The sequence below is a fragment of the Suricata suricatta genome, chromosome 7, assembly GCF_006229205.1.
Source record: "Suricata suricatta isolate VVHF042 chromosome 7, meerkat_22Aug2017_6uvM2_HiC, whole genome shotgun sequence".
In the NCBI taxonomy this organism is placed as follows: Eukaryota; Metazoa; Chordata; class Mammalia; order Carnivora; family Herpestidae; genus Suricata; species Suricata suricatta.
The window spans coordinates 139011323-139025916 of NC_043706.1; the positions used below are offsets into that span (position 1 = coordinate 139011323).

The 14594-nt window shown below is 39.9% G+C and overlaps 1 protein-coding gene across 1 annotated transcript in view; it reads right to left on the minus strand.

Moving 5' to 3' along the window:
- Nucleotides 1-14594, minus strand: part of PRKN (parkin RBR E3 ubiquitin protein ligase) — a gene marked incomplete at its 5' end in the record, with an annotated part of 1091762 nt that overhangs the window by 394547 nt on the left and 682621 nt on the right. Inside the window, one exon of the mRNA XM_029943267.1 lies at nucleotides 8823-8959. Coding sequence (XP_029799127.1) covers nucleotides 8823-8959 — 137 coding nt within the window. The remainder of the gene's footprint in view (nucleotides 1-8822; nucleotides 8960-14594) is intronic.

Genomic DNA, 14594 nt, shown 5'->3' on the forward strand with positions numbered 1-14594 from the left:
AGATGCCATATGTTTGCATTCATAGGTCTAACAGGAGAGACCTGGCAGGGGACCATGGGGAGAGGAAGGGGGAAAGAGAGCGGGGAAGAGTGAGGGACACAGATCAAGGGAGACTACTGAATACTGAAGACGAACCATTGACTGAAAGGGGAGAAGGAGGAAGGGGGTGATGGTCATGGTGGGGGGCACCTGTGGGGAGAAGCACTGGGTGTTATATGGAAACCAGTTTGACAATAAACTATTATATTAAAAAAAAAAAGAAATGCTGATGCACAGGGGCACATTTACCCCAATGTTCATAGCGGCACTTTCTACAATAGCCAAATCATGGAAAGAGCCTAAGTGTCCATCACCTGATGAATGGCTAAAGAAGATGTGGTTTATATATACAATGGAGTACTATATGGCAATGAGGAAGAATGAAATCTGGCCATTTGTAGCAAAGTGGATGGATCTCAAGGGAGTCATGCTAAGTGAAATAAGTCAGGCAGAGAAGGACAGATACCATATGTTTTCACTCACAGGTCTAACAGGAGAAACCTAACAGAGGACCATGGGAAGGGGAAGAGGGGGAAGAGTTAGGGAGAGGGAGGGAGGCAAATCATGAGAGACTCTTGAATACTGAAAACAGACTGATTGCTGAAGAGGGAGGGGTAAGGGGAAGTGGGGTGATGGTTATGGAGGAGGGCACTTGTGGGGAAGAGCACTGGATGTTACATGGAAACCAAATTGACAATAAACTATAAATTAAATAAAAAGAATGTATCCCATTAGGGATAACAGATTTTAAAAAAACAGGTTGGTTTTCCTAGGCATGATACTAATTCTCTAAGTACACGACGGTGCGGTTTTTTCAGTTTAATATTCTGGATAATTGCTACTTTACAGCTAATATTAATTCTCTACACGTGACTCAACACACAGGTGGCTTGTTTCAATATTCTTGGTAACGGTTGTTTTACCGATGACCTATCTTTTAATTTATTTCCCTGTGTGGTTTTAGGAATTATACTGAATCGATCACGTGTATATATTTGGGAGAGCAATGTTCGAAAACCGAGAGAAAACGTATTTTGGATTTTATGTTTAGCTCCCTAAACAGCTCTCCAGAAGCCGGTCTTCCTGACTCTGTCAGCAGCAAGAAGGTCTCTGTCTCTCAAAAGGACCAGGACTATCTGCTTGTGCTCATGCTGCCTGTGAAGATGCTAATGGCTCTGCGGGACTGCAGGTTCTGAGTGGACACACTGGATAGAAAGGAAACATCATTCTAAGTCATATGAAAACGGGAATTACATTAAAATGTGATCTGGGAGAAGACGAGTAAAAACAAGCAGACAGAAAGCACTGAGGACAGAGGTGGGGATGCGCCTGTACTTGGATGGCATCAGTGGGGGAGGCTGTGGCATGTCACAAAGAAACCAGGAATGATTCCCTTGGACACCCCAAGGCTACAGGACATCCGTGTTGCCAGGGTCCATAATGGACTAGAGGTAAATCCGTGCTACATAGCCTTCATCATGCAATAATCCCCAATAAATCAACCTGACCTCACAGAGCTCCATTCAGTTGTGTGAGGGATGGTCCTGGTTTAGAGCAGACACAGACAGCGCCTTGGCGTTTCAGGATAATTCCTCGATGGAATTCTCATAAGAGCAGGTACGGAAGAAAAGATAGCAAATATGTCAAAATAATTACGAAGTTTTTCCCAAAGCCCGTCCTTTCATGCAAGAATTTCTCAGAGGCTCTGGACATCGGCCATTTTGGCTGGGTTTGCCAATCTTGTTTTCAACTCTGTCAACATTTATCGAAAATCCTGTGCTGACTGGCAGATCAAATCATTCGTGGACAAAACAGGCTCGGGTAGGGGAGTACTTTTGTCCTTACTAATGCGATGGTCTCCTGTTGAAGATACCTTGTTGCTTGTAGAATGCTCACCCCCACAGCAGTTCTCCAACTCTGAAACCAGGGACTGGAACAAATCCTGGGGGCCGCCCCAGAGGTTCTTTTGATTGGCCTGAGGCAGGGCTTGGGCATTGGGATTCTCTGTTTTAAACTTTGTTTTACGGAAATGTACATCTAGGGAGAAGCACTGCCTGAAGAGAAGCAGCAGGGGAGAAAGGAGAGAATGTAGAGCTGTGGGGTCAACCACACCTGGATGGAAACCTCAGCTCACGTCCTCGTGGGACCCTGGGTACCTAGTTATATTAAGACTTTACTTCTTCTGTGAAATAAGAACAATCCCTACTTTTCAAGTTTGCCTTGGGTTTAATTATGGGAAGAGTGCTCAAAATTTGGACACTCTTCCCTTGACATTCTTTTCCATAGAACTTTTTAAATCATACTTGAACTGTGATTACAGACTTCTCTACTCACACAGTGTTTAGGAACACACACTCTAGAGCCACGACCAGCTCTGGTTCCATGAGCTGGAATACCAAGTGCACTTTAATTAGCGTCTGTGAGCCTTAAATGATTTGTGCATAAAATTGAAAGAATGACAATATCATTTCAATAGGTCTTTGGGGGATTAAATGGATGGATGGATGTAAGCACATAGAGTGGCCCCTTATACACTGTAAGTAGCCGGTAACAGTCCTGATCATTACTTATTTTTTTACCCTCAGGGAAATAAAGTTCAGCACCCCACTCTTACAAAACATAACGAAATTTTGGTCAAATGAGAAGCTCCCACAAAGGAAGCAGGGTTTGTGCCTGAACGGGTTTCACGCCAGGTTTAACTGTCACTGTAATTATGACAAAGAATAAGGCGGTTCATGTAGACTATCCACACCGTGAGGAATGCAGATGTCTAGAACTGAGCTTTGAAAATGTTTAGTTTAGTGGTCTTGAAACAGGTTTTAGATTATGGAAAAAAAGAACATCTTATGAATTGGTGGTAAAAGGTGTTAGACATTTATATAGAAATGTGAATTTATATGAGACTCTTAGCAAAACATTTGATGTGTGGGTCATTTAGCAATAGAAGTAAATGCTTTCTCTAGATCATTGCAGCTTCTATGGGGCCGCTGTAGTTAAAAATAGTTTACCAAGGGCGCCTGGGTGGCTCAGCTGGTTAAGCATCCAACTTCAGCTCAGGTCATGATCTCAAGGTTCATGAGTTTGAGCCCCACATCAGGCTTTCTGCTGTCAGCATAGATTCCGACTTCAGACTCTGTGTCTCCCTCTCTCTCTGCCCCTCCCCTGCACACTCATTGGTCTCTCTCTCAAAAAGAAACAAACATTAAAAAAAAATGTTTTTAAAAGAACGAGCGTTTGCCAGTTCAACTTACAGCCTTGATATTTTAAATATGAAGTTTGCAGTCTGAGAAAACTGATCTCATTCCCGCCCCCCCCCCCAATGTCACTATTCACACACACTAGCGAACGGTTTGTTTCCCAGGCTCTGGAGATAACATGATGAATTTGGGGGAAATACTGTTTTGTATGGACTGTGGGAGGATGAGGGGGAAAGTGCTTGAAGAGTGAAAGGGGTGCATGAGACACAGATCTCTGTATCTGATACTGATCTCCATCGGTACCGTTATCTGATGTAGCTTTGGTTTTGTGTTAGTTTTTGTTGTTGTTGTTGTTTTTTATAGAGAGAGAGAGAGAAAACAGAGCTAGTAGGGGAAGGGCAGACAGAGAGGGAGAGAGAGAATCTTAAGCAGGCTCCGGCATGGAGCCCAATGAGGGGCTCAATCCCAGGACCTTGAGATCATGACGTGGGCTGAAATCAAGAGTCAGACACTGAACTGACTGAGCCACCCAGGCGCCCCTTCACGTTAGCTTTGGATAATACCATGGCATCCTAGTGGGATAATCCATTCTAGTTTGTAAGCATCAAAAAGTCCTTCGGCCTCTGCCAAAGTCGGAACACAATCACCAAGCAAATATCTATCTACCAATGAATCCATCCTATTCACATTTTCATCCAGACCCCTGAGGCCAGAGAAGTCAAAGAGTGACTTAAAGCTGTGGATTCCAGTACCAGGGTAACCAACCATCTCTTGTGGGTAGAGACGAACTTTGTCACTGAAAGGAATACAACATCCCTTGATTATATAAATAAATCTTTGTTTAATTTTCTTGGAAAAACTGTAGTCTAAAAATGGCTAGTGGCCAGCATAGGTGCTTGAAACCATTTGACTAGACATTTTAAAATGCCATGGTGGAAAGGTTTTTTTTTTTAAATTAAAATGTTTTATTTATTTTTGAGGGAGAAAGAGAGAGAGAGAGAGAGCGCCAGCAAGCGAGCAGGAGGAGGGGCAAAGAGAAAGGGAGACACAGAATTCAAAGCATGCTCCAGGTTCCGAGCTGTCAGCACAGACCCTGACACAGGGCTTGAACTCACGGACCACGAGATCAGAACCTGAGCTGAAGTCTGAGGTCCAACCGACTGAGCCACCCAGGCGAGCCACCCCTCCTCCCCACCCTCCCATGGTGGAAACAAATGGACAACTCTTCAGAGAAACCAACAATATTCAGTCAGCTCACTGTTCGGGTAAAACCATGAGCAATGAAAGAAGGAGGGCTTGCACACCCGCGGATGCACACACACACACTTCCACAAAACTTCTAATCTTCCAAAAACCAAAGACAACACTGGGACCTTTGAGGTTCAGGCATTCTGCACAAGACGGTCGAGGTTAGGCAAGAGCCATCAAGGAAATGTTCTACAGAAGCATGATCAATGTGAACAGTAACATACCTTCTTTGCCAAATGGATCTGGCATAGAATTTGAGCCTTGCCTGAGTAACCCAGCTCGCATAAAGCTGATCTTTTAATACATTCTTAGTTCTACTGTGAAATTAGCCATCATTTTTGCTTTTCATACACAGTACTTTTACTTAGAAGATTTATAGACATTGATGAAAACCTTTTAATTGACCCCACCATGAAAAACCACCATGCAATTTAAATAGTATGAATTCAATCTTTTATCTATATACTCCTATCTATTTTTAATATATTTTTCCTATATATTCCTATTTGTATCTATAGTGTGAAAAGCCTTCATTTTCTATTTCTTTTTTACTAGTTTATTTTATGTGTCTTGTTTTACACTCCATGAATCAAGGCAAGGTCAAATAAACCAAGGGAAAAAGATGGTTGGATTGATGGGCAGGTGCATAATGCTTGGTAAATGGTTGATTTATGCATTGAACTATAGGAAACACCAACCTACAGTTAAAGAATATCTGAATGCATGATCCTCTGTGAACACACCACATATATGCACAAATAAAGTTTACATATTGTCCGTAGGAATTTGTACATAGCATGCTAACATAACAACTGAATTAACAAAAGACAATAGGTGCTTACCATCTTCAGCAGTTGATGCAAAGGCACTCTATATGGCATTATTTTAATACATTCACATAACAATGTATAAAATAGTGGTTATTGTGTTATCTCCATTTTAGCTTGAAACGACATGGACATACTAAGGATAAGTAACTTGGTAACCTATGTTATAAAGGTGGTGAGTCTCTGAGCCAGGATTTGAACTTGGCTTCTCTGATTCTCTGTGTACACTCAGCCCCTTTTCACCTAATATGAAGAACACTTATAATCTGAGTCACAGTTTCAAAAAAGGGGGCTGAAATATATGAAAATATGGTGACAAACTGAATTGTATTTTGTTATAAGCACTTCTGAAAATATATATTAAAACACTGTTGAAGATGTAAAGAAACAAGTATTGAAGTGAATTATACCATGGAGAAAGTCTACTACAGGGTAGAAAGTCATTATGGTTGTTTTGAACTTGTCTCAGCTTGTGGTTATTTGCTACATTCTCTTTTCTCCTAGTTTCCAAAGTTTAGTAAAAATCGAAGAGTAGAAAAACATTACATAAAAATAGGTCAGTTTTAGCTTCCACATCATAGTCCATACACACACCAAAAATTCAAAGATATCGCTTTGTTCAACCTGTATTGTGTGACTGCTGTGGTGGCCAGCCAAATTCCTTCAGGTCCTTGTGATGGGGAGGGGCACAGTCCCCGAGTCTATGAGCCCAGCTTTAAAATGTGCACCCCACCAGCCCTTCAGTGGTTCCTTATTGTAGGGTAACAGTCAATATTGCTAATGTGTGGAGATTAGAACAGGCTTATGTATCAGTTTTTATAAATATCTCTTTCTCAACAGATCTGCAACTTGAATATCTAGATATTTTTGATAACTTTCAATCATCAAGAACTGCAGACAACATGTGTTACTCTATTCCAGATACATTCTCTTTTAATAACAAAATCCACAGATATGTAGCTTTCTCCTTCTTGCTGTTAAACATTAAAAGACAGAGGTGTTAGGAAAGGTAATGAGTGGTACTGAGTACCACTTGGTACTTGTACTTGGTAGTGAGTGGCATTTAAAAAACATAAAAGCAAGGTTTTATGAAGAATTATGTTAAGTAACTGGCGATAAGATAGGTACAGTCACAAAAATTATTTAAAAGGATTCCAAAGAAAAAAATCCAAAGTAGCAAGAATTATGAGAAAAACTTAGAACTTGTTACACTAGAAAGCCCGGTAATGTGTATAAGGGGAGTCATTGTACAATTTTTTTACTTTGTATGCTTGAAATTTCCTACAATTAAAGAGGTTTAAAATTTAAACCTTATTTTTTAGAAGTACCTTGAGTATGAAGAGAAAATATGAAAATGGATGTTTAGAAATATTTCTATGCTTCATGGTTTTGTGAAGAGTTTATCAATACAAAATTATCATATGAAAAACAAAATCTTTCAATCTACAAATAAATATTTCATTAAATTTTGAATGCTTTTGTTAAAAGTATAAAAGTTCAAAACCTTTCAGTGAGTTTTCCTTAAGATATTGATGTATGCATTATGTGAATCTTAATAAACATTGCATTATTGGCAAATACAGTTGAAAAATGAGTATCATAATTTACACAGTCAACAATGCAATTAGCTTCTTCCATTTGGAAATGAAATAATTTTGAGGTATATTTTTCAGCTTTGATCAAAAAACATTAGAACTAAGTATCAAAATAAGTTAAACTTAAAACCTGACCACTGAAACAAGGAATCACAGCTTCAAAGCACAATTTTCAAAATAAATGAAGCATATTTACTCACATTGCAATCATCACATATATATTTATAGTGAGGTACATACCCTTAACTCATTCCATATATAAAAAATAATTCAAGATGTATCAATGACCTAAGCATAAAAGCTAAGTATTAAAAGAAAACATATGGAGTAATTCTTCATGACCTTCATTTTTGACAATGGATTCTTACCTTTCACACCAAAAGCACAAGCAACAAGAAAAAATAGATAAATGGATTTCTTCAAAATTAAAAACTTTTATGTGTTGAAGGATATTATCATGAAAGTAAAAATGCAACCCACAGAAAAGGAAAAATGTTTGCAAATCATATACCTGGTAAATGTCTATTACCCAGAACACATTAAGAACTCTTAGCAGTCAACAAGACAAGCAACCCAATCAAAAAATGGGCAAAGGACTTGAAGAGATATTTCTCCAAATAGAAACACAAATGGTCAACAAGCATATGAAAATACTCAACATTATCAGTCATTAAAAAAATGCAAGTCAAAACCACAATGAGATACTTAATAGGATGGCTATTAAAAACAAAACAGGAAAATGACAGGTGTTGGAGAGTGGGTAAAGAAATAAAAACCCTTATAAGTTACTGGTAGAAATACAAAATGGTGCAGCAGCTATGGAAGATAGCGTGGTAGTTCCTCTAAGGTTAAACATAGGATTAGCATATGACCTAGCAATTTTACTCCTGGGTTTATATCCAAGAGAAGTGAAAACATATACGCACACAGGAACAAGTACACACATGTTTTTGGCAGCATTATTCAGAATAGCCAAAAGGTGGAAACAACACAAATGCCCGTCAGCAAAGAAATGGATAAACAGATTGTGGTCTGTCCATATAAAGGAATATGAATCAGTCATAAAAAGGAATAAAGATGCATGGCGAGAAGTTGGATGAACTTCAAAAACAGTCTGGTAAGTGAAACAAGGAAGATACAAAACGTTACGTACTGCCTGATTCCTTTTATATCAAGTATCTAGAACTGACAAATCCATAGAGGAAGATGGTAGTGGTTGTCAAGAGGGGGAGGTGGGGGGAGCATTGGGAGTGCTTCCTTAATGAACGTAGGGTGTTTTTCTGAGATAGAGGGGGTGATAGTCATTGCATAATATTGTGAGAACATGAAATGCCACTGAATAATACACTTGAAAATGGTTAAGTGTAATGTTATGTGAGTTTCACATAAATAAAAAAAATACATGTGACAATAGTAATATAATACAAGAATGTTCTGCAATGTTGAAAGGTAAAATAATTGAAAATATTAAATATTTCAGCTTTATCTCATTCTTCTTTAATATCTTTTAAAATATATTTTCTTTCATATATATGCACATGTGCTCAAAATTGTTAGCAATAAGGGTATACAATTTAAAAATCTGGATAGAGCTCCTCTAGATCCAGGGTAATCTGTAACTTGTAGAGTGAATCCATAGACATGCTCTGTGCACCTCAGCTGAGTAATATTTTAAAATTTATTTTCCAAACTTTTATGCAAGTGATGCATTTTCTAGTTCAACATAATTCCTTCATACCTTCGTGTTTTGTATTTTGGGGATCCAAACATTGTTTCCTGCTGAGCAGGGATCAAATAGATATTTGAATTTTCAACCCGTCTGCTAGGGATTGTGCATACCTAAGATAGTTTCGCATCAATAGTTCTTTGGTTCTTAATTAGCAATTAAAATGGAGGAACAAAAGTCCTGGACTTACCCACACACGGCAGAGAGTAGCCCAGCTGAGGGTCCTGGATAAACTGCCTGTCATTAAGTCTTGTCACACAGTATAAGTAGAAGCAGTCTAAGCAAATCACATGCCGGTGGGTGCACTGGAACACCAGGACGGGGCTCCTGCACAGAAGAACAACAACATTTCGTCCAGTACTTTTGCAGGTGGAAAGGCAACACGGGGGTCAGGACACTTTGCAATCCTATCGCGTTGCTTACAAAATACTCTATGTCACACGTACCCCAATGTTCACAGCAGCACTGTCAACAATAGCCAAAACATGGAAAGAGCCTAAATATCCATCACCTGATGAGTGGATCCAGAAGATGTGGTTTATCTATACACAATGGAGTACTACATGGCAATGAGAAAGAATGAAATCTGGCCATTTGTAGGAAAGTGGATGGACCTCGAGGGTGTCATGCTAAGCAAAATAAGTCAGGTGGAGAAGGACAGATACCATATGTTTACCCTCATAGGTCTAACAGGAGAACAGGAGAAACCTAATGGAGGACCGGGGGAGGGGACGAGGGAAAAAGGGATGCAAAACTTGAGAGACTATTGAATACTGAAAACGAACTGAGGGTTGAAGGGGAAGGGGGAGGAGGGGAAGCGGGAGGAGGGAAATGTGGTGGTGATGGAGGAGGGCACTTATGGGGAAGAGCACTGGGTGTTGTATGGAAACCAATTTGACAATAAACTACTTTAAAAAATAAATAAATAAAAGAAAATGCTCTGTGTTAAGATTTGCATTGCTCACCATTAAGCACATAGTATCAAAGCTGCTAAATCTTAAAAACTAGAAACATTTCGTTAACTATATATAACACTTATTTTTCTAAATTTATGTTTTTACATTAACATATTTACCAAACAGCTGTTTAAAGCTAGGCTCAGATATAACTTCTTTCTAGATATTTTCTAGAAGCCTCATAATTCCCAATTAACCAACGAATCACTCCATACATGTAAATATATTTTTGATACATAATTACATCATAGTATTGGTGTGCTTCTCCTCTTACAGACTATGATCTCCTTCAAAGTAGATATTGTGCTTGCTTTAAATTGATATTCTCATAGTACCAGGCACTGTAAGGTTTAAATAAATGTTCCTTGAATTTTATTTTAATGATATATAAAATCGGAGCTTCCCTAAAGCCACAAGAAAAACCGCCATTGTGCCAAAGTAGGCGTGTTAAATAGTCACTCATAATTCATTGGCAAGCAGAAAAGTAGAATTTCAAAAGAAAAATGATCTAGCACAGATTCTTTTCTACAAGATTTTGCCTATTGGGCTATCCTTGCTCCAACCAAATAGCCAATTTGTTAAATAAAGTTTAGGAGCTTACTAATAAATTGATATAGAAGTTTTAAAAATGTTGTATTCCCTTAAAATGCTTTGTAGGGGGGAAATCCCACAAATAGCCATGTATTTTTGCTAACAAAGTGAACCACATGCTTTTATAACCAGAAAAAAAAGACTGATTGAAATAATTTCACATCAGCCCCAAGGCCATTTTAATAGTAAAAAAAAAAAATCATTGGCGTTTATCTAGATAAGCCTATTCTCTGTATAACATGACATCAAAATACAAAATATTTTTTACTTTTATTTCATACACAATCCTTAAGAGACCTAAGAGCTCTTCAAAAGCCCTTTCCCCAGAAAAATTGACATTAAACATTACTATTAGTAGCATATACTTTTCTGAACAATTAAAAGGTTTTCAAAATTCTGCTTCCCCACAGATATTTCAAAGCAATACCTAACACAAAACAAAACAAAAAATAACGTGGTATTTTAACGTCATGGAGCACCAGGACAATGGTCACCGTAAGCTGGGCAGGGATGTCCATAATGCTTTTATGTGCTTCTGTTTCTCATCTCTGAACCCACTGAAGTCCTTCTGGGGCTACCATTTCCATTTCCAGAGCCCTTTTCAATTAGGCATTGACTGTGTTCTGAACCTTCAACCTCTTCCCTTCTAATAACAGTCTGCTTGAAGACGATAAAGTATAATGTTTTCTCATTTCTATCATGAGTCAGACACACACACATGCACAAGGGCACGCACACCTTACTCGCTCTGTGTGACCTACAGAACTGCTGTATTCTGCCTTCTCCTCATGGTTAAGTTCTGTGAAAAATATTCTCCATTCTGGTCTTAGCAACATGGTCGACTAAGCCCTTAGAGACCCTCAATCTGTTCTCAACACATAGAAGCACTGGAGAAAATATTGGAACATTTATAAAAATGTTTCTGTATTTAACAAGGTTAAGAAGAGAGCTTAGTGACTACCCTGTAGAAGAAATACAAAGAAAACCTATAAAGCCAAAGCAGTAGGAACGTGAACTACTGGCATAGTCTCCCAGAGCGACATTAAGGTACATGGTGGCCACTGGTCTGGGAGAGTGAGTTCTTTTCCATCCCTGCTGAGGAAAAATGGAGGGAACTCTCTTTCATGTATGGACACTATGTTATTTACGGATTTGCCCTTCAGTTAAAATATGGCCCCAAAGAACTTCGACCGACTGGACAGTCCAGAACATCAATTGTCCTACTTTACTGATGGCGTCCTACCATGTGGAACAGATTGGAAAGGACTGGTGAACACATGAGGAGCCATGGTGTGAGGTAAACCTGTGAAGATTCAATGGCCCACCATGTTAGGAGAGGTTTTAGAGGTTCAATGTTTGGGGTGTGGAGGGACACACTCAACAGAGTAGTCCATCTTGTGTGCCTCTACTACACACACACATACATGCACACACACGCACACACAGATAGATACAGCAGTACAAGGACAATCACAGGCCCCGTGGAAACAGGCTCTAGTCCCCACAGAGTGAAGCACACCCTCTTGGAGACACAGGAGAAGTCTTACTAAAACTTAAGCTACAGCCACACCAGCTCACTTCTGCCTTCTTGAATTAAGATACAGGTGGGGAACCGAACAGACCAAACTGACAGGACTAGCTGATAAGAACCACCAGGATGGCAAGAGTTGGGGAGGGATTCATGGGGCAGTCCACTGGGACATGTCATGGCAACGCCCTCTGGAATTGTGGTGGCAAGTGGACAGGCAGCAGTTAAGGCAGCACTGAGAAGTGCATGGTGACCAGGACCTGAGAGACCTCACGATTTACCTGTTGAAGCAGCTAACATCAATAACTCTTATTATTACAAAAAAATATATGTAACAGAGTCATCAGAAAGGGCTTTAGAGAATGTTTACCTTGAATACAAGGTATGAGAAGTGAACGCAGGTAACAGTAGTTAACCAAACAGAAGTAAAGGAAACAAGATATAAAAATGTGTTCAGCTTTGGAAGTGAGGACAGATCACTGGAGTTCCTTGGAGGAAAGTCTCCTCCCAGACACAGAGTGGGTGTCAATTACACCAGGACCCACGTGTGTGGGTCTACACTGGATGTCCATTGTGGAAAAGAAGGAAACTTCCAAGAGTTTCAGGAAGTCACAAGTATAGAGAAGTCACTCAGGAATTCTGTCACTAGCCATATGGAGTGAATTTATACACACACACACACACACACACACACACACACACACACACACCAAGATTCAGAGAGATATAGAATAAACATGTAGAAAAATACTCATGTTGATGGATAATGTTATAGATAGAGATGTAGATAGAATTTGCACATATTCACACAGAAGTATCAGTCAGTTGGATTTACTGATACAGTTGTGAGGTAAGATTGTTCATCCCTTAGTAAGAATATTTCTAGTTAAAAAAGATTTCTAATACTTGTGAGAAAGTTAGGTGAGGAATAAGCATGCCACCCATAGACACATTATTGGATTAATCATCTGAGTCATCTCTGAAAAGAAATGATCATTTCATGGCTGGAGGGACTATGTAGTTTCCTAAGCAGGAGACAGATGGGGACAGTGGGAAAAACTAGTATTTATGACCACCCCCTTTGGGTTAGGTAGTTGGTAGGAACTTCTCAAACGTTTTTCCATGTCATCCTCCTAAAATAAACTGCCCGCACTCCATCACAAATTCTGCTCCTCTCTCTGCCTCCACCTTTCTTTAAGTTCCTTTACTCCTGGGCTCGTGCTGTTTGTCACTCATTCTTCTAGTATAATACTAGCCTCTATATTCAAATCAAAATTCCAAACGTCAAGGTCTAGTTCAAGATTAGACCTCTAAGGAACTTCCCCTGGAGCCTAATTCTTCACTGATTTTTCTCTTTCTCGTTAATTTTTAATCCATCAGGTCTATCCTAATGTGCTTCGATACTGCCTTCACTTTTGTTCAGACCGAGAGTGTCATAAGTTGCTATCTTTGCTGTTAGCTTGAAATGAAAAGTCCTGAAACAGTGGAGGCTGAACTTGCTTTCCACTTTCAGGACCCATGTCTCACCGGATACAGTGGAAAGCCCATGACCATTGTGAAATCAACAGTTACTGGTCATATTTGTGGGTCAATGAAGAACATGTTTTACTTTCATGATTTCTCTGCTCCCGCCCTCACATGTTTTACTCAGTTACTTACTGGGCCCCTACTTTGGCTGAAGTAGGCACTCAATAAACACACGTGGAAGACAGCAGGGAGTGAATGAATAACACCTCATGATTGGTGGAAGCATTGGGAAAACCACACATAACTGAGTCACAGGCCACAGTCTGGGGACACACCATGCATGCAGAACAGGTATTAAAGGGAAGTACATGTGGTCATCAAACTCTGGTACCCCAGAAGTTAGGACAGCAGAGAAGTATGAGTCCAGGTTAGGAAACCTGAGCTGAATTGAAAAGAATGGAGCATGAGCCCTGGGTCCCTGGAGAGAAATGTGGCTTCTGGGCACTGCAGGAAACACAGATGTGGGAAGGAATTCTTGGAACAGAAAAGTTATCAGCTGGGCTGACTGAGGGGATGTATCAGGACAGGAGAAAAGAGTTGAAAAGGGTTGGGGACAGTGAGTGGTAGGGGACTTAAGGAGACAGACCTAATGTGTGGTCTCTAGGTCATGGGATTCACTGAGGCTTCTAAGTGTCGGAAGGGAGAGATGTTTTAGCATGTTGGATTCTGAGGGAACGTGTGGAGGAGAAAAGGCTAGAAGTCGTGAGAACTATCTGGAGGTCACTTTAACCGCTCAGGCATGAGTTCCTAAGGAAGCAGACACGGGTGTGCGGGCGGCTCTAGGAATGGAATGAAGATGGACAGGGATGATTTTTCTGAGGAAAACCTGCCAAGACTTATCTTCTCTTGGGTCTTTGTTCTTCCCGACATTCCTCTGTGCCCTTTGCTCAAATTATATATAAATGTTAATTGATCAATCTAAAAGATGATTCTACCCCAAAGGGCCAGTGTACAGAGCAGTTAATCAAAGGTTAAATAAAGTTCTCAATCATATGTAAAAAGAATTATAAATGCTGTACTTGACATTACTGAAGAGTTATTATTTTCTTTAAAAGTCAACAGCTTTTATTATAATTCACATATTTCATAGAAACAGGAATGCGGCAAACAGGATAATATGAAAAATGTTTCGAACCTACAGGTTTGTCCATGTTGTTCTATTTGCACCGGGCACAGGCTCTTCCCTGGCATCAGGCACAGCAACTGCCCCTGTCCCATGCCTCCCTGCAGATGCAACCCGGGGCACACTTAGCACTGCCCATGGGCGGCTCTTCTTGCAGGAGGTGCATTTCAACTCTGCATGTGCAGAAGGCCGTGCAGGTACAGGCGCAGGTGCAGGAGCCCGCGCAGGCGGCACCAG